This window comes from Zalophus californianus, chromosome 3, assembly GCF_009762305.2.
Source record: "Zalophus californianus isolate mZalCal1 chromosome 3, mZalCal1.pri.v2, whole genome shotgun sequence".
Taxonomy (NCBI): domain Eukaryota; kingdom Metazoa; phylum Chordata; class Mammalia; order Carnivora; family Otariidae; genus Zalophus; species Zalophus californianus.
Window position 1 is genome coordinate 150,597,579 of NC_045597.1, and position 20,031 is coordinate 150,617,609.

General features: G+C 36.0%; 1 protein-coding gene across 2 annotated transcripts in view; it reads left to right on the plus strand.

The window, feature by feature from the left end:
- WDR75 (WD repeat domain 75) overlaps positions 1 to 20,031 on the plus strand; it is a 33,331-nt gene that overhangs the window by 4,599 nt on the left and 8,701 nt on the right. For both annotated transcript variants that reach the window (XM_027591031.2, XM_027591032.2), the window contains exons 2-12: positions 721 to 850; positions 3,414 to 3,479; positions 4,356 to 4,446; positions 7,818 to 7,942; positions 9,429 to 9,499; positions 10,490 to 10,609; positions 10,937 to 11,025; positions 16,132 to 16,290; positions 17,327 to 17,386; positions 17,478 to 17,593; positions 18,631 to 18,806. In XM_027591031.2, coding sequence (XP_027446832.1) covers positions 721 to 850; positions 3,414 to 3,479; positions 4,356 to 4,446; positions 7,818 to 7,942; positions 9,429 to 9,499; positions 10,490 to 10,609; positions 10,937 to 11,025; positions 16,132 to 16,290; positions 17,327 to 17,386; positions 17,478 to 17,593; positions 18,631 to 18,806 — 1,203 coding nt within the window. The remainder of the gene's footprint in view (positions 1 to 720; positions 851 to 3,413; positions 3,480 to 4,355; positions 4,447 to 7,817; positions 7,943 to 9,428; positions 9,500 to 10,489; positions 10,610 to 10,936; positions 11,026 to 16,131; positions 16,291 to 17,326; positions 17,387 to 17,477; positions 17,594 to 18,630; positions 18,807 to 20,031) is intronic.

The window sequence follows — 20,031 nt, forward strand, 5'->3', positions numbered from 1 at the left end:
TATCAGAGCTTATGGCCAGATAAGGAGGGTAGATACATATGTAAACAATTTCAGCACAATGTGAAAAAGAGATATATGTAAACAATTTCAGCACAACATGGAAAATACTAGGATCAAGTCGTGTACAGGGTGCTTTGAGAGCACAGAGAAGAGGTCTAGCCTAGGAATTCTGTAGTTTGTACCTTCTATAGTGCATGGAAAAACCCCCTGCCAGGCACGTATAATGTTTAGTAATGGCACAGAACAAACATTTTTTACTTTGTCGAGATTGGAAGATTTGTACCTCTGAGCTTTGTTCTCTGGTTATATCCATAATGAAAACTGTCAAATAAATATTGCCCCCCACTTAACTACTTTTAGTAATTTAGTAGCCTCTGCCACAAATCCAAAAAGCAAAACCAACGTTTTAGCAACAAGAAAAAGAACTGTCACGAAGTCTTTACACTCTGCTATAAAAGAGGCCTTGCCAACCAGAAAGAACTTTGACTTAGTGTTTATAAGGTGGTGTGTCCAGTGAACAGTGAAGAGTGGGGGATATGGGAAGATGCTGTCAGAGTAATGGTGTATAGTAAGTGAATACATAGCACACAATTTTTAATATATAGTTCTCGAAAGTATTGAAAGAAACCTCTGTTGCAAGTTAAAAAATTTTTCATGGACTATAAGGAAAGATTATACTCTCTATAGAATGCATGAAACTTAATTTTTTCTTATTTCCAGGTATATCTTCTGTGTTTCTGGAGACTTTGTTAAAGTTCATAGCACAGCTACAGAAGAATGTGTACACATACTGCAAGGGCACAGAAATCTGGTGACTGGAATCCAGCTCAACCCCAACAATCATCTACAGGTGTCAAACGATTTATAATTGACTATTTTAATGTCGGCTTTGTTGTTGCCAGAAGATTATTAATTGATTTTGGCTGAGAAACTTTCCAGGTTGTAATTAGAAAAATACAGGTATCCCTTGCTTTTCAAAAGATTGTATTATGCTACTTTGTTTTTACAAAGAAAGAAAGAAGAAAAGCAAAAATAGCATTCAGTATTTATCTTGCAGCAAGGTGTTACAGAGGCAGCATGACACCTTCCAGTGAGAGTAGCACCATCAGTCTCCTTCCCCGGGAGCTACACTCAGCATCTCAGCACCAAACCACCGTAGCTTTAAACTGTCTGCTGTGAGCATCTGTACTCACATCATACATCCATTAGCAAGATGAGTCCTAGGGTATCAGAAAAGCCTAAGAGAGTTTATTTTTGGGGTCTGGGAACACAGAATTTTTCCACATAAATTAATAGTAACTGCTTCTTCGTTTACATCATTTCTTCTACAAAAGGTTTCATAAGAATATTTTCTCATAGGGGAAGGCTGTATGTTGATTATCTGATTCAGGATATTTTTCACATATTTTTAGTTCTTAAAATAGCGTCACAGCCTAGAACTGCATTGCCCCTCATTCTGTGAACCATTTGTTCCAAAGGATGCTACTAGGTGTTGCTTGAAAGAAGACATTCTTGGCTATATGAGTTTCTGAAATTCAGGGCTAGGCTCAGTTAGATGAATTTCTTGGTTGTAGATCCTCTCAGGTCCTTTTATAAATAAGCATTGTGAATATCCAAAAGGGGTGTTTCTCAAGCTTATATGCCCTTGAACCCTTTGGTTTCTGGAACACGTTTTTGAAAATGCTGGCTAAAAGGGATTGATGCTGTAGATATGTTCCCTTACAGATGAGGCTGTTCAGTGTTGATGCAGATGTTACCTAATCTTAAGGCCAGTGCTGGACAAGAAGGGCTTCAGTGGATGGACCAGTTAACTTCAGGACGAACTTGGGAGTCCAGTTTAAGGCAGATCCTTCCACTCACCCCACAAAGCAGCTCTTCTCAGAATTCAAAAATAATGAAATGTCATTTTAATTCTGTCCTTACATTTCAGCAGCTGCTAAAGAGATCTCAAAAACATTTTACTCTTGCTCTCGTTTTTGATCAAGTTCCATTTTTCTAGATTAGTCACAGCTAACTTGGAAGTATTGCTTAATACAAGAATAGATTTGCATTGCCATTCACTGTATTATCACAGAGGAAGTAGGGCATAAAGTGACAATGATCTTTTCTTTCCAAAATTAAATGAGCTACTGTGAAAATCAAAGTTAAGTAACTTTTCTGCAGGGTGCAAGCACACATTTTTTTTCCTTGCTGTCCTCTGAGGGTTTGACAAAATAGCTTATTGTTACGTGTAGCATTTGAATGTTTTTCATAGCAGAGATATCCTTTCTTTAAAATTGGAATTTGTGAAGTCTGTATTCCTAAATTTTGTAGCAAAACAAAAAACAACATATACAAAGCATAAAAAATCTCTTTCATCTTACTGAAAGTTAATAAAATTAGAGGAGGACAATTTTATTGACAGGTTTGGTTGAGGGGATAGGGAGTGCAGATTCTCCGGACTTTAGAGTCATGGGATTTGTGTGCTAACCATTGTTTTGACAGTGATTGTGTGGTTGCCTTATATTTTACTGATCCATGTTCATGATTTTTCCTTTGTATGTAGTACTTGTATGTTTCTACTTATTATAATTCTTTTACTTGAATAGGTAATAGTCATCATCCTCTGTTCTCTGATTCCATGTCCTCACTGGCAGAAATCTTAAAATTTCCACTTTCAGAAAACCTGAAATTCTTCATAAACATTATAAGCGAAGTATTTTTCACAGTAACGGCAACAAGTAATCCACTGTGACCTTAGTAAAATTAAGTCCACTGGGACAAAAATAAAAGTAAAAGTACATGTTATTAAGGCCTTCTGGTGTTACCAAAGCGTGGTACACAAACCAGCGCTACAAATGGTTGGTTACCATTCTGCAATGAGAAGAGTGTAGGAATGGAGTGACCCAAAACTTTAGAGCACTTCGATGTTGCCACAGCGTCCAAATGCATAATAACTTCTGTTGTGTTTTACAAAAGTATTGTTCCTTGATGTGTTGGACATTTCTTTCTTTCTTCCCGTTTTTTGTTTTTTGTTTTTTTTTTTAAACAGGACATTATCAGGTCATCTGAGAAGCACTCCTTTAATACCCATGTAAGATGAAAGCGGTTCTGCTAATAAAAGTGCACTGGGTGCTAGGAGAAATATTAGCAAGCTCTGAAGTGCTATTCATAGCTCAATGACTTACCATCTCCTCTTGAAGCTAGAGCGTTGACTTTTATCCCCCCTCGTTTTAATTAAAATTTTGAAGTTCCTTCAGAGAGCTGTGATTAGATTTTCTCTTTTGCAAAAACAATATGAGTAGATGACTCTACCTCTTTAAGGCTAATAATTTAATGAACAGAAAATGTCTTCTGTATCACATAATTATTCATTTGATATCTTAATGAAGTTCTATTTTATAATAAATTTTTTATTATTTTTACCCTTTTAGTTGTATTCTTGTTCCTTTGATGGCACCATTAAACTGTGGGACTATATAGATGGCATTTTAATAAAGGTACGTGTTTTGATCTTCTATTTTTCTTATTTGAAAAGGGATGGCAACATCATTTAATGACACATTGTTTTCTTCTATAAGGCCTAATCTTTAGATAGCCTTTCTAAACAAGTTGTGAAAGTCACACACCATAAAAGAAAAGAAAGTTGACTGTGAAAATTTTAAACTTGTAACAAAAAGGTGAGCAATAAAATGAGAAGAAAATATTTACAAGAGTTACTATCCCTAATATACAGAAAATATACAGAAAACCAATAAGGAAAAACTAATAACCTAGTAGGAAAAAATTGGCACAGGGTGAGAATATGTAATTCACAGGAAAAAAATAACAGCCAGTAAACATGAAAAGGTGTTTAATAACCTCAGTAATAAAAAAATTACACAGCATTTTCTCCTATCAGTTTAGCCAGATTACAGACTGCAAAAACAATCTAGTGATAGGTAAAGTGTAGAGAAACAGATACTTTTATTTTTGTACATAGAGTACAAATGAAAATGAAAAAATAACTTTTGCTCCAGCAATCTCACTTTTAGGAATCTCTTGTTGAAATAAGGACATGTGTGTAATAATTATAGCATTGTTTATGGAAAAAAATTGGATATAACCTTGATGTCTGTTAAAGTTTCATATTCATTCAATAGAATCCATATAACCATTGGAAAGAAACAGGTGGATCTATATGTATTAATTTGAAAATTTATTTAACAAATATATATTGAGTGTCTTCTGTATACCAGGTATTCTGATGTTGGGATACAGCAGTGAGCAAAATGGATTAAAAAAAAAAAAAATCCTTGCCCTTTATGGAACTTATGTTTGGGGGTTGAGGTGAGAGTAGACAGACGATAAACAATATGGTACTTTTTATCTTTCAGACTTTCATAGTAGGGCATAAACTTCATGCCATCTTTACTCTGGCCTGTGCTGAGGATTCTGTCTTTGTTATAATAAATAAAGAAAAACCAGGTATAGTATAATTAATTTATTTTGTTTTATACAGCATTGGGTTGCTCTTTCCATAGTTTCTCAAAATATAACAGTTTGGTTTTAGTCTGAAGTTAACTGTTTGGAGCTGGCATTTAAATTGCTTCCGTTATTATTGCATTCATTTTGGGGAAGCTTCCCAATAGTTCTGAAATACACAATGCGAAAATGATTACTTAATATATAGTTGTAATAATAGATTACAGAGCTCAAATTTCAAAGCTGTTTTGCAGAAGTGGGCTAGAGTTTGTTTTTCTACTAACTTTAATTGGCCATTCTTAAGCATCACTGTTCATTTTATCAGTTATTGAACACCCTTTTTGTTGATCCTGAATCTGTCAGAAATGGTATAGAAAACAGTTTGATATTAAGAGCTAGTAGTGTGAATAAGTTATTCATTACCGTTGGAGCATGATTTCATTGAAATTGCCATGTTTCAAAGCATTTTATGAATTCCTGGAATATCTTCAGTGGTTACAAAAATTGTCCTTTAGCAGAGAATTTGATACATCAGAACATTGACATGAGGGATATATCCAAAGAATTTTTCTAATACTGGAATTCAAGAAAGCCACTGCATCTTCTGGTGTTCTGTATAAAATATAGCTGTCTTCAGAATTCAAAAATGAACGCTTTAAGATGGTTACAGAGCAGTCTGCTGGATTGGCTCATGGCTCACTAGCTAAATGAATCCTTCCCATGGTATATTTTTGTTTGTTGTTTGGGTTTAGTTTAGGGGTGTGGTAATTTTGTTTTGTGTGTGTGTTTTTGGCTGGAACAAATTTGCAGATTGTTTTATATAAATCGTGGACTTTTTTTTTTATTTTTTTTTTTATTTATCTGACAGACACAGCAAAAGAGGGAACACAAGCAGGGGGAGTGGGAGAGGGAGAAGCAGGCCTCCCGTGGAGGAGGGAGCCCGATGCGGGGCTCAATCTCAGGACCCTGGGATCATGACCTGAGCCGAAGGCAGATGCCTAACGACTGAGCCACACCAGGCGCCCCTATATCATGGGCTTTTAAATTACCTGAGAGTAGTTAAAACTATAAAAGCTAAATCTGTTTTTTAGCTAAAAATCATTTAGTGAAGTTTGTTAATGAGTAATATTTTATCTATCAAAAATGTGACATGAAAGAATAAAAGCAGTAAGTTCAGTTTTCTTATGGAGCCCATAAACCACCTCTAAAGGATATTCCAAAAAATGTTCTGGAAATGGCAACATTTCTTAAAATAGTTAAGTCTTCTTCCTAGTTGACGGTTTTAGATAGCCCTTTTCATATTTCAGTTCTGTTTTATATATGTGTGTGGATTCTTAATGTCTGTCCACATACTAAAAATTCAGATTCCTAATCTCCCTGACAATTGATTCATTAGTTTTGAGATTTAGTCTAGGATTCTGCATTTTTTTTTTTTATTTCCCCAGATGATTAAGCTCACCCTTCACATTTGGTAACCAGTCTGTATACTAACACCACGATTTCTCAGTTGCAAGGGTAGTTGCTAATTGTTATAGCAAAACTTTTCATCCCTATTAGTGAGGTCAGTGATTCTTAACACTAGCTGCACATTAGAATCACTCCAACTAACTTAAGATTCCCTGTGCTGGGGCCTGTTTACTTAAATATTCCCTAGTTGAGTCTAATGTGCAAGCGAGTATAGAAAACTACTGATCTAAAGTAAAGATCTTGGCATTTGCCTTTCAGAGTTAACCAAATGCTGTAATGTAATTTGAATTCTATTCATGGTGGGATTAGTGTTACTCTCCAGTACTTAACACATCATGAGAACTCAACATGTGAAAATCTATTTAGCTGTTAACGTAAAAATGTGAATCAGGCCTAAGACGGCATTTCATAGAATAGATCAAAATACATATATCCTTCATTAGTTTCATCTTTGTTCCACAATCCGAAACCAGCCTCTGATTGAAAATTGTATAAATCATGTTAAGGTATGCTTCGCTGCTTTAAAAACATTTTTTATTTACATGTCATATTTTTAGGTACCATTTTTTGACCGTATGTAATTTATTCATTTAGTATCTGACTGAAAACCTACTACGTGCTGGATACTATTCTGATTGCAGAGAACAAAACAGACAATCCCAACAATAAGCAGACTAGATCAGTCATCAGATGTAATAAGGTGAAAGATGCTTTAGAGAAAAATATAGCAGGGGAGGAGAATAGGCAGCATTGGAGAAATACATATTTAAATAAGTGGTCAGGGAAGGTTCTGAGAAAAATACGCTGTGCAGCGGTATTGGAGAAGCATGTTCTGCAGCATTTCTAGCATGTTTGAGGAATAGCAGGGAGGTTGGATTGGAGTGATCCAGGGGAGAATAGGTAATATATAGCTTTATAGGCCATTGAAAGGACTTTGGTTTTTACTCTGAGTAGTTAAAAAGCTGAGTAGTTAAAAAGAGTGAAATGATCTGACGTAGTTGTACTAGATTCTCTGGCTTGATGAGAATAGACTATAGGGAACAAGGATAGAAGTATAGCGTACAGTTAAGCGGTCCTTGCTTAGGTGGTGAGAAATGATTGTGTTCTGGGTATCTTTGGAAGATACAGCCAACAGGGTTTGCTGATGGTTTGATGTGGGATATGAAAGAGAGTCTAAGATAACGTGAGGAAGTCTAAGCAGCTGGGTAAATGGTGGTGCCATTTCCTGCAGTGGGTAGAGTTGGGGAAGACTAAATTTAGAAAGGAAAATCAAGAGTTCAGGGTTTGGGCATGTGAAGTTTGAGATGACTGAGAAGGCTAGAAAAACCAAGAGTTCAGAGCAAATAATCAGGCTGGAAAATGGGAAAATGGTAAATTGATGTGTTACAGAAGTGTATATTCATTTTAATGTCTGAGAGAATAAGGAAATAGCATAGTAAAATACAGCTGTTTTCTCTTGGGAGATTTTTTAAATGGGATGTAAAGAGAACAACATGTCAGTATTACAGAAGAGATATATCTTGTGACTGTGGTAAGCACATAGCATTTCTGAAATCTCTTGGATGGGTTGTTGCCTTTGGCTGCTCAGTTCACCAATACACCATATTCCATCTCCATTGTAAAGGGCAGCTTAATATTTTGGAATACAGAATATACCAGTAAGATAAATTGTTTTCTGTTTTAACATATATAGAGCACGTATGTGTAGGAGTTACGAAATTAGACTTCCATTTAAAACTTGTATATTCAAATGAACAGTCCAACTTGAAGGCATATTTTGTTCAAGATAGCCTGATTTATCGCCATCAAATGAATTCTAGAGTACTAAGTAACAGTTTCATATGAATAAGTGCACATGTTCATTTACTCTAGAGAAGCTTTATATTGATATAGCTTCCTTTGGCTAGATGTTTTTCAGCTGGTTTCAGTGAAACTGCCAAAATCATCAAGCCAGGAAATAGAAGCTAAGGAGCTCTCCTTTGTTTTGGATTATATAAACCAGTCACCCAAGTGCATTGCCTTTGGAAATGAGGTAAAATTTGTTTTGGTTTTCTATTTTGTACATAAAATCTCTTTGCGGCAATGTTTCCTTTGAGCATTTTATGTTATAGTCTCTGAATATTGCCTTGAGTATTTTTGTTATGAGCTAAGAAGTTTGTTCCATTACTTTAGCATGTATTTATGGTGTAGATATTTTAGGATCCTTAATCTTTATATACTATTGTTCTTGTAAACCCTCTAATTGTTCAAAAAATACCAATATTTCAGCATTTGAACTCTTTCTTAGCCTGCTCCATGTAAAAGCCACTCAAATCCTTTCATTTTAGACTATGTGTCTTTAGAAAATACGACCTCCCTGTCCATAATCAGTGTGCCCATTTTAGAAAATTGGGAAGTTAAAGTGAAGAAATTAAATCTTAAAAGTGATATTTGAGGTATCTCTTTCTAGACTTTTTCCTAAACACATATAAAATAACTTCTCCCAAACTAAATTAGGATCTGAAGGCTTTTTAATCTTTGTTTTCACTTAACATTGCAACACAAGTGTATACTTATATGTTCCTCAGAAATAATAACTCTCTGATGTTTCTACCATGATTTAGCCTTTCCCTATTAATAATCACTCAGTTATTTTCAAGTCAAGCGCCACCGAAAGTCCCTAGATGACATTGTGGTGGCATGTTCCTATAATCTGTTTGTAGCATTTTTTTGGCTTTGTTCTTAAAAAAGCTAATTTCTTATAGTAGAGAAAACACTTTAACATTAAAGACTGACAGTACTGAGCATTGGCAAGATAAGGAGCAAAGGTAAACACCTGTTCTTACCATGAGCCAGCAGTTCCACTCCTAGGTAGAGAAATGAGAACACGACCATAAAATGACATGTACCACAATGGTTAGTATTCATAGTAACTCCAAAGTGGAAATAACCTAAATGTTCATCAATAAGAGTATAAATAATTTGTGATACGTATTCATTTATTGGACTACTACTTCATAATAATAGAAGCTAAAGATACAGATAAGAGCATGAATGACTCTCAAAAAGGTGATGATGAGCTTGAGTTCAGACACAAAATTGTGCATTGCACCATTCTCTTTATATGATGTTCTAGAACAGAGAAGTAAACTGTGGTGATAGAAATCAGTGGTTGCTGAGAAGGGCAGGGACATTGGGAATGACTAAAAAAAGGAACAAGGAAATATTTCTAAGGTGAGAAAAGTGTTCTAAATCTGGTGGTGGTGACATGGATATACATGTCAAACATTGTACTGTTTTGTATGTAAATTATGTCTTAATGGAAAAAATTCAAATATAGGACCTAAGTTCATCTTTTAATTTTCTATGATTATTTTAAAAGGATTATCCTTTCCATAGCTAACTATATCATTTTATATGAATGTGCTCAATCTGCAAAAAAAAAAAAAAAAAATGGTTACTGTATTAACTTTTGTGATGAGAACATTTCTCAAAAAGTGTTACCTATTTTTGTGAATGTCATCTCTTTGAAATACTAGGGAGAATATGTTGCTGCAGTACGGGACTTTTACTTGTCTGTCTATTTTTTCAAAAAGAAAACAACATCGAGGTAAGAATTTCTTTTTGATAGCTTTATTTACTTGAGTTGGTTGTAATTTTATTTCATCTTCATACCTGTGATCCAGAGCTATTTCTAGTTTCATGTTGCAAGTGATTGTGAAACCACTACATTACAGAGGTAGAGTTCTTAACCCACAATGGATAGGTTGAAGGAATTATTAGTCACAAAAACCTAGGGACCTTTGTTCAACCAAAACCCTTGGTCCACTTAGATTCTGGTGTGCATATATGATGTCAAAATTGGATGTAGTTTGAAAAGGCTAGCCCAGGTGATCCTTACTGCCTTTTTTTTTTTTTTTTTTTGGTTATAAGAGTGAATGTAGGCTTTGGGATACCCGGGTTTAAAGTGAGTCAAATTTAGTCTCTCTGAAGCCCAGTGTACCTCAAATTAACATATATTTAAAATGGGGAAAATATCTACCCAATAGAATTATAAGGATGAATAAAATAACATATTTAAGGAGACTCTTGTCAAACCCGAGTAGTGACTCTTCAACTGACACTGTCCCCTCTTCCCTTTTACCCTGTCAAGATTAACATGTTTCTCTTTGCAGTATAATAAGGATCCTAATTATCTTTGGACCATTAGCCACTTCTCTCAGATATAATTTATTAGGCTTCTTCATTACTAATGTTAAAATTTAGCTTCGGTTGACAAGAAATTTGAACAAACTTGTCTCAGGCAAAAGTCACTGAAAGGACTGTCTTGGCTTTACTTTGATGTCAGTGGCCTCCGTAAACAAGTTATCATGGTAGAATGTTGATCACATGGAGTTTATACTGTATATTAACTGGTGTGTGCAAAAAAAACATTCTTGATTCTTAGTCACAGTTTTGTTTTGTTTTTTAAATCATGCATTTATATTCAGTGAATTTTCGGAGCTCTCCAGTTTGGTTGATAAGGGTGTGAACTCCCTTTTACTTAACTACATCACCACTTATCAAGAGACTTTAATAAGGGACAATTTTTTTCTTCTAGGTTTACTTTATCATCATCAAAAAATAAGAAACATGCTAAGAACAATTTTACATGTGTTGCATGTCACCCAAAGGAAGATTGCATAGCAACTGGTCACAAGGATGGCAAAATTCGTCTTTGGTCAGTTCACTTATGAAATGCATGGTGACCCTTTATATTATTATTTTGTATTAGTCCTGCAGAACAGAGCTATCTTTGGGCTCAGGATAAAGGATAGTACTGGTAGTAGAGATGAGGCTTTGCTGACATCCTCCCTTTCTTGTATTTCTGTGCTCTTCATTGCATAGACTTATTTTTGAATTTCTAACCTTGGGCTTGTGGGAGGAGTTAAAATTTCCATTTTGTCTATAATTGTTTTATTAAGAACTTTTTTGTCATTAATTTTTGCCATTACTTTCCTAATTTAATGCCTTTGGTCAAATTAACAAATTTAGTTTTCTCCAACAGGAGGAATTTTGATGATGATAAGAAATACACATACACATGTTTACATTGGCACCATGATATGGTTATGGATTTGGCTTTTTCAGTGACAGGTAAGTAAAGTTTAATAATTAAAATGAACTTTTGAAGTATATGGATCAGCATTCACTGCGTTTATAGTTTGAAAGGTTTAGAATTGCATGGACCAAGAGAATTGTAAACTTTCTTCAGCACAGTACCATACATTATAGGTTTCAGAGTTTGAAAATGTACACTTGTGATAAAGTCCTTGTTAACATAAAGAACCTATTAAATTACATTAGTCTTTTAAAATGTAATTATAATTAGCCATGGCTAAGTGCTTGTTGTCCGTAAAAGTAGCTATAGTTTATCTTGTACAAATGATTATGCTATGCTTTATATCCAGTACCTCATTTAATTCTTGAAGCTATAAAATAGGCATCATTTTGCAGATGAAGTGAGATTTGTAGTTGAGAACTAATTTGCCTAAGGTCGCACAGCTAGTAAGTGGGATTTGGACCTAGGTCTAATTCAAAAATTTGTTTTTAACTATTAGAATGCCTCATTTGCATTCACAATTTAAAATTAATTCAGAACTTCTGTTTCATTTAAGCTGCATGAGAGTGTGGCTGTAGTGATTGACAAAGTACCACACCCATTTATGATAAAACCCTCAAAAAGTAAGCTTAGAGGGAACAAACCTAATCATAATAAAGGCCATATGTGAAAAAACCCACAGCTAATATCATGTTCAATGCGAAAAAACTGAGAGCTTTTCTTCTGCAGTCAGGAACAAGACAGGGCTGTCCAGTCTCACCACTGTTATTTAAGATAGTATTGGAAGTCCTAGCCTCAGCAGTCACACAATAAAAGGCATCCAGAGTGATGAGGAAGAAGTAAAACTTTGTTTGCAGATGACATGATATTGTATATAGAAAATCCAAAAGACCACCAAAAAACTGCTAGAACTGAGAAACGAATCCAGTAGAGTTGCAGGATACAAAATCGATGTACAGAAATCTGTTGCATTTCTATACACCAATAATGAAGCAGCAGAAAGAGAAATTAAGGAATCAGTCCATTTACAATTACACCAAAAGCAGTAAGTTACCTAGGAATAAACCTAACAAAGAGGTGAAAGATCTGTATTCTGAAAACTATAAAACACTGATGAAAAAAATTGAAGATGACACAAAGAAATGGAAAGACATTCCATGCTTATAGATTAGAAAAACAAATATTGTTAAAAAGTCAGTACTAGCCAAAGCAGTCTACACATATAATCACTCCCTATCAAAATACCAACAGCATTTCTTCACACAGCTAGAACAAATAATTCTAAAATCTCTGTGGAACTACAAAAGACCCCAAATAGCCAAAGAATCTTGAAAAAGAAAAGCATAGCTGGAGGCATCACAATTCTAGATTTCAAGTTACATTACAAAGCTGTAGTAATCAAAACAGTGTGGTACTGGCACAAAAATAGACACATCAAAGGGACAGAATAGAAAGCCTAGAAACAAACCCACAATTCTATGTTCAATTAATCTTCGACAAAGCAGAAAAGAACATGCGATGGGAAAAGACAGGCCCTTCAACAAATGGTGTTGGGAAAACTGAAGAGCAACATACAAAAGAATAAAATTGTACCACTCTCTTACACCATATACAAAAATAAATTCAAAATGGATTAAGGACATGAGAGGCATGAAACCATCAAAATCCTAGAGGAGAACACAGGCAGTAACCTCTTTGACATTGGCTGTAGCAACATTTTTTCAGATATGTCTCCTGAGGCAAGGGAAGCAAGCAAACAAACTATTGGGACTTCATCAAAATAAAAAGCTTTTGCACAGCAAAGGAAACAGTCAACAAGACCAAAAGCCAACCTATGAAATGGGAGAAGATATTTACAAATGACATATCTGATAAAGGTTATAACCAAAATATATAAAGAACTTATACAACTTAACACCCAAAAAATGAATAATCCTTGTGCAGAATAAACATGGGCAGAAAACATGAACATTTTTCTAAAGAAGACATCCAGTTGGCCAACAGACACATGAAAAGATGCTTAACATCACTCATCATCAGGGAAATACAAATCAAAACTACAATGAGATACTACCTCACACCTGCCAGAATGGCTAAAATTAAAAAAAAAAGAAGGAATAACAGGTGTTGGCGAGAATGTGGAGAAGGGGGAACCCTCTTGCACTGTTGGTGGGAAATGCAAGTTGGTGCAACCATTTTGAAAACAGTATGGAGGTTCCTCAAAAAAAAAAAAAGTTAAAAATAGAACTACCCTACAATCCAGCAATTGCACTACTAGGTATTTACCCTGAGAACGCAAAAATATTAATTTGAAGGAATATATACACTCCAATGTTGATAGCAGGATTATCTACAATAGCCAAATTATGGAAGCAGCCCAAGTGTCCATCAACTGCTGAACGGATAAAGAAGTAGTGGTGTATATACAATAGGCTGTTACTCAACCATAGAAAAAGAATGAAATGTTGCCATTTGCAAAGACATGGATGGAACTAGAGAGTATTATGCTAAACAAAATAAGTCAGAGAAAGACAAATACCATATGATTTCATTCATATGTGGAATTTAAGAAACAAATGAACAAAGGGAAAAAGGCAAACCACTAAGAGAACAAACGGGGGAGTTACCAGATGGGAGGTGGATGGGGGGATGGGGATTAAGGAGTTCACTTGTGATGAGCACCAGGTGTTGTATAGAATTGTTGAATCACTATATAATACACCTGAAACTAATAAATACTACACTATATGTTAACTGGAATTTAAAACTTTTTAAAAATTATTAAAATAAAAATATTTTTAAAAATCTTCCTTGAAAATAGGATGATCAACATAAATTTTGAGAGGTACATTTTGTCTTTTAGCACCCTCACACCTATGTAGTAAAAGTTATATCAGTATATTTTGACTGGTTTCTGAAAAAGGGGGACTGGATGCTAAAGAAGATTATGTGTCTGGAGAAAGTGAATTTTCTTTCTGCAGTTCTTCCTAGGAACTGTCAGAATAAGTCTTAATACCATGTGCTCTGGATCCTTACAGGGTTACTTGGGTTTAACTCACTGGAACTGGAGCCTCAGGAAGTAGGAGGCATCTTCAGCCTACTGTGGGTTGGGGTGGGGAACAGTTACTGATGTATATGGGTGTGGGACCCTGACAGAGTAGTATAACAGTTGTGATATGGGAATTAAGAATAGAGAATGAAGAGGGTATTAACCCTCTGGATAAAAGATGTAGGCTGCTCTTATCTTTTCCACCCTTCTCACAAGCCCCCCCCCGAAATACAAATGGGGGGCGGGGCATGTGTGTGTACATATGTATGTCATGTTCCATGCAGCATCATTCTGCCTTTCATCCTCAGTTTCATTTTCTCTGCTGTGGCCCCTGCCCTAATCTGGGCCAAGACCAGTTGATACTTACTGTCACTGACTTTTCTCTATTTTGTTACCTTGTCCATCTTGTCTGCCACCTCTCACGCCAGTTAGCAGTCACAACTCTCTGTGGTGGCTTTACTTAAGCCCTGGAACATTTGAGCCTGGCCTTCTCAGATGGGTCTTAGGGAAGGAGTAGACTATTTGGCAGTCAAAGAAAGGGAAAGAAAAAATACAGTGCACCTCTACTGTGAGCCAAGGCTTTGGTATAGGAGGTACTGCAGCTAATCTTGGCTTATTAGAGAATTGAATTCCTGGTTTTATAAGTCATGTGAGTATTTGTAAATAAGAATAATTAAATATAGTACATGGGGGGCACCTGGGTGGCTCAGTCAGTTGAGCATCCCGTTCTTGGTTTCAGTTTGGGTTGTGATCCCAGGGTTGTGAGATCGAGCCCTGCACTGGGCTCCACACTGGACACAGAGTCTGCTTAAGATTCTCTCGCCCTCTGCCCCTCCACCTTCTCTCGTGTGCGCAGGTGCTCTCAAATAAATAATAAAATTTTAAAAAATATATAGACATATATGTATGTACATATATATATAGTACAGGGTTTTCAGTAAAATGTCAACATTGATCTTGTGTCAGCATTGATCTTGTATTGGTGTAAGACAATAAAAGAAGAAAATTAGTTGTCTATGTAAATGAGCTACAAAGTATAGTTGCTTTGAGAAGTGGTTATAAGTTCAGGCAAATATGAACAGCATCAACTGTTTTGCCTGTACTTTGCACTCAGTCACACTGTGTGTGAGCACTGAAGTAATTAGTTCTTTCCAATCCTTAATCCCTTCTTGTCTCATGTCAGTATATTAGGACCTCCAGTTAATGCTAAGTTACTGAGAATTTTTATCATGGGAGTAGAATTCTATCATTTATTTTTTCTACATCTATTAAGATACTCATGATTATTCCCTTTATTATGTAAATGGAATTAATTACACTTATTTTTCAAGTGTTAAGATAACCTCACATTTTTACGATAAACTCAGCTCTGCAGTATGTTATCCTCTTAATATATCCTTGGATTCAGCTTGCTAATACTTTAGGAATTTTCATCAGTCATGAAATTAGCTTATAACTTTCTTATAATTTATTAGGTTGGTAAAGGATTATGCTGTTCTTGTAAACAAGTTGGGAAGTGTTGTTTTTTGGGTTTGTTACTTGGAAGAGTATAAAATTGGTTCATTTCTTAAATGTTTGGAAAAATTTGTCATTGAAGCCATCTGGTCCTAGAGGATGTGTGTCATTCAGTTTTTCTATTATTGGCAGAAGAGTTGATCAGCAACAAACTAGTTAGATATTGTTGGAAAGGAAAATCCCAGAATCAATGATTGTTAAGTTTGTTGACTCTTAATCTCAGGGAACAAACTGAGGGTTGTTAGAGGGGAGGAGGGGAGGAGGGGAGGGGGATGAGGTGGCTGGGTGAGGCTGGGTGATGGACAATGGGGAGGGTATATGTTATGGTGAGTACTGTGTATTGTGTAAGACTGATGAACCACAGACCTGTTCCCCTGAAACAAATAATACGTTATATGTTAATAATAAAAAAGTCTGTTGTCTTAAGTTTATTAAAAGATAGGAAGATACTTGTTTGCATATTTTTAAAACTAGTTTATATCTCTAACATGGTAGGGAGATTTTTAAGTGTTAATTATATTTTTCTATTTTTTCCCCCAAAATACTGTCCTTTTCATTTCTGTGGATGGATGAGAAGGCACCAGTCTGCTGAGTGGTGGTCGTGAATCTGTCCTTGTAGAATGGCGCGATGCAACAGAGAAGAATAAGGAGTTCCTCCCCCGTTTGGGAGCTACTATTGAACATATCTCAGTCTCACCAGCAGGGGATTTGTTCTGTACTTCTCACTCGGATAATAGTAAGTCTGACTTTGTTGTGAGGAGATAGAATTGTACAACTAGGGAATGGAAAATAAGAGACGTAAAACTAATTAAGAGGAGTGTAAGATATAATGAGCATTTTTTCTTCCATTCTTCCTCTTTTCTCCGTTTCCTTTTTTGACTCTAGATGCCACCAAAATCCAACATTTTCAGGATTGTTTTGATAAAAATGTAGGGCTAAGTGTATTTGGTCCTTGTACCATTTCAAAACCTTTACATGTGGGATGTGGGGATAATAGAGGGAGGGTTTTTGAAGTGGGCATTTGTGCCTTCACAAATGTAATGATGTTTTCAAAAGAACACTTGATGTAGCCACACTCTTGGTGTGGGGGTCCCATGGGTTCTGACAGGAATAGAGGCAGTCTTGTATACCTCCAAAACTTTTTGCTCATCCTGTTACTACTCAGCCTAAATGTAAATCTCAGGGCGCATTGCCTCCTTTCCCTTCAAAAAAAGAAAAGAAAAACTGTAACTGTGAGCAACCCATTAGTGCAATGAGTCATTTCAAAGTAAACTGTCTTTTTTAGGGTATATAAGTTTTTGAATTAACACTTAAATATATTCATAGGCACAACTGATAAACCTTAAAGCCTCCGAAAAAAAAAAAAAAAAACCCTCTCCCCCAGCCCCAGTTTTTTAGCTAAATCACAAAATATATTCCTGATTTTTTTTTTTTAAGATTTTATTTATTTATTTGACAGAGACACAGCGAGAGAGGGAACACAAGCAGGGGGAGTGGGAGAGGGAGAAGCAGGCTTCTCGTAGAGCAGGGAGCCCGATGCGGGGCTCGATCCCAGGACCCTGGGTTCATGACCTGAGCCAAAGGCAGATGCCTAACTACTGAGCCACCCAGGTGCCCCTTTATTCCTGATTTTCTAATAATAGTAAACTAAACTTACTAAGTTGTTTTAGATTCTGGTATATTTTAGAATGACATAAATTCATTTGATTTTTTTTGACCTTGAAATTCTGACCAATTTATGGGTTTATTTTGTTTTTTTTTTTTACCCACAGAGATAATAATAATTCACCGAAACCTTGAGGCATCTGCAGTAATTCAAGGCCTAGTGAAAGGTATTACAAAACCCAGTGGATCTGTAATCATGCACAACTTAAAAGTGAATATTTGTATGACTTTAACTATTGTTTGTCACTTCTTTTGCAGACAGCAGTATCTCTACCGGTTTGATGATTGATCCCAGAACTAAAGCTTTGGTTTTGAATGGAAAACCTGGCCATTTGCAGTTCTATTCTCTGCAGCATGATAAGCAGTTATACAATGTAAGATTTCGATCCATTAACTGGCCTTAAAACTAATGAAAGTTCCCAACAGCACCACCAGCGTTAAGTAACTTATTTAGTAGCTTCTAAAACAAGGTCCCGTGCCTTTGTTTGCTTGAACATTATCAGTACTGTCTCTGGTTACTTAGTTGTTTACAGCATAATTCTGATGAGGCCACAGCAGCAAATTAAGGCTCCATGTAAGTCAATTGGCACTCCTGTGCTGGCTCTCCATTTAATTATGTTTCAGACTGCACTCTAATTCGCTGTCACATATCTGTGCTTCTGAGTTACAAGAATAGGGAAATCAGAATATAAGGACTGTAAATACAGATATGTCTCTGTGTTCTGCTAAAGTGTTATCCTATTACCTACCAGTGAGAATATTTTCAGTGTAAAGAGGGACGCTGCTTCTTCACCCAGACTCTCTACATCTCTGTGCCCCACAGTACCCTTTATTCCTTCGTAGCAGCTGTACACTTGATCTTCCTTTCCCTTGCCTTTAAAACCCCCAAAGAAAGGAAACTTAATTCTTTGTACATTTTCAGTACAGTGCCTGGAAATAATTAACATATGTTTGGTAAGTAGACAAGGGAATGGGATAAAAGAAACAATCATAATTAAAATTGTCTACTTATAACATTGCTATCTTTCTTCACCACTTAAAAATTGTAGATTTTATTTTTGTTCTTGTTTTCAGTGATGTGGAATTTAACTTGAGATTTTATGTAAAGCTCTTTGTCGATAGTAATGCTTTTCTCCCTTGCTTCTATCAGTTAAGGGTTCTATTGTATCATGTACATGGGTCAGTCAGTCATCACTAAAATTAAAGGTCATTAAAGAATAATTGCCACTGAACTGGTGCTATATAATGTGCTTTTTTAATGGCAGTTTTGATATCCATAACTAAGTTGGTTTTTCCTTTATAACTATAGATTCTAGAAATCATGTTTGTAGTTAGTTACCATTCCTTGAAAACTTTAACGTTTATGTATTTGCATTAACGAGCATTTTGGATTTTTTTTTTAACCCATCAGTTAGATATTATACAGCAAGAATATATCAATGATTATGGTCTGATCCAGATTGAGCTAACAAAGGCTGCATTCGGCTGCTATGGTAACTGGCTTGCAACAGTGGAAAAACGTCAAGAAAAGGAAACAGAGCTTGACTTGCAGATGAAACTGTGGATGTATAATAAGAAAACACAAGGGTAATACTACCTATATGGCTATTTAACTTCAGAGTAGAAACTACGTGATTTTGTATTTTATGTTTCATTTGTCTTTAAAAATGTTTCATTTTGATAAATTTTAGATTTAGACAAATGAGGGAGGTGTTACTCTCCTAATAAAGCCTTTCAGCTTTTGCCCTGAGAAGGCACTGGTGTCCCCCAAGTTGTAATGTCATCTCCACACATAAATGAGGAAACATGGGAAAGTGACCCCCCTGCCTCCCAAGGGCATCAGACCTAATTGCAAGCAAAGCCAGTTAGAATCCAAATTTCTCAGTCCCTTTGCTCCTCTATTCACATTATACTACCTTTGGGAGAAATGGCAGAGGTATACTGTAGTGTACCCTGTATGTTTGATTACATAGAGAGTTCCACTAGTTTTTCAGACTTTGATTATAGTAGCCGTTTATCAAGTGTCTGCTGCATGCCAAGACCTAGGCTTAGTGCTTTTGTATCTATTGTCCTACCAATCTTCATAGAAATACTGTAAGATAAACTTCTCTTCCACATTTTACAGGTTAAACAGGTCCAGAGGGATTAATAGATTATCTCTAGTCACTCTTCTTGTAGTATGGACTTTTAAAAAATCACAGCACAGGGGCGCCTGGGTGGCTCAATTGTTAAGCATCTGCCTTCGGCTCGGGTCATGATCCCAGGGTCCTGGGATCGAGCCCCGCATCAGGCTCCCTGCTCCGCGGGAAGCCTGCTTCTCCCTCTCTCACTCCCCCTGCTTGTGTTCCCTCTCTCGCTGTGTCTCTCTCTGTCAAATGACTAAAATCTTTAAAGAAAAAATAAAAAATCACAGCACAGTCTTGCCCCAATGTTCTTTTAAGAACACTGTGCTAGCATAGGTTATCTTGCATTTGAAGAGGTAGTTTTCTGTATTTTCTTGCCACAAGTAGGGGCTTTCACGACCATTCCATTTTTTGCTTATTTTTGAAAGTAGATAGTCATCTGAGTTCTGTACAATTTTTTTTTTTAAAGATTTTACTCATTTATTTGACAGAAAGAGACACAGCGAGAGAGGGAACACAAGCAGGGGGAGTGGGAGAGGGAGAAGCAGGCCTCCTGCTGAGCAGGGAGCCCATCGATCCCAGGACCCTGGGACCATGACCTGAGCTGAAGGCAGACGCTTAACGACTGAGCCACCCAGGCGCCCTGTACAATTTTCTTACAGAGTTTAATACGATAGGCTTTCATGTAT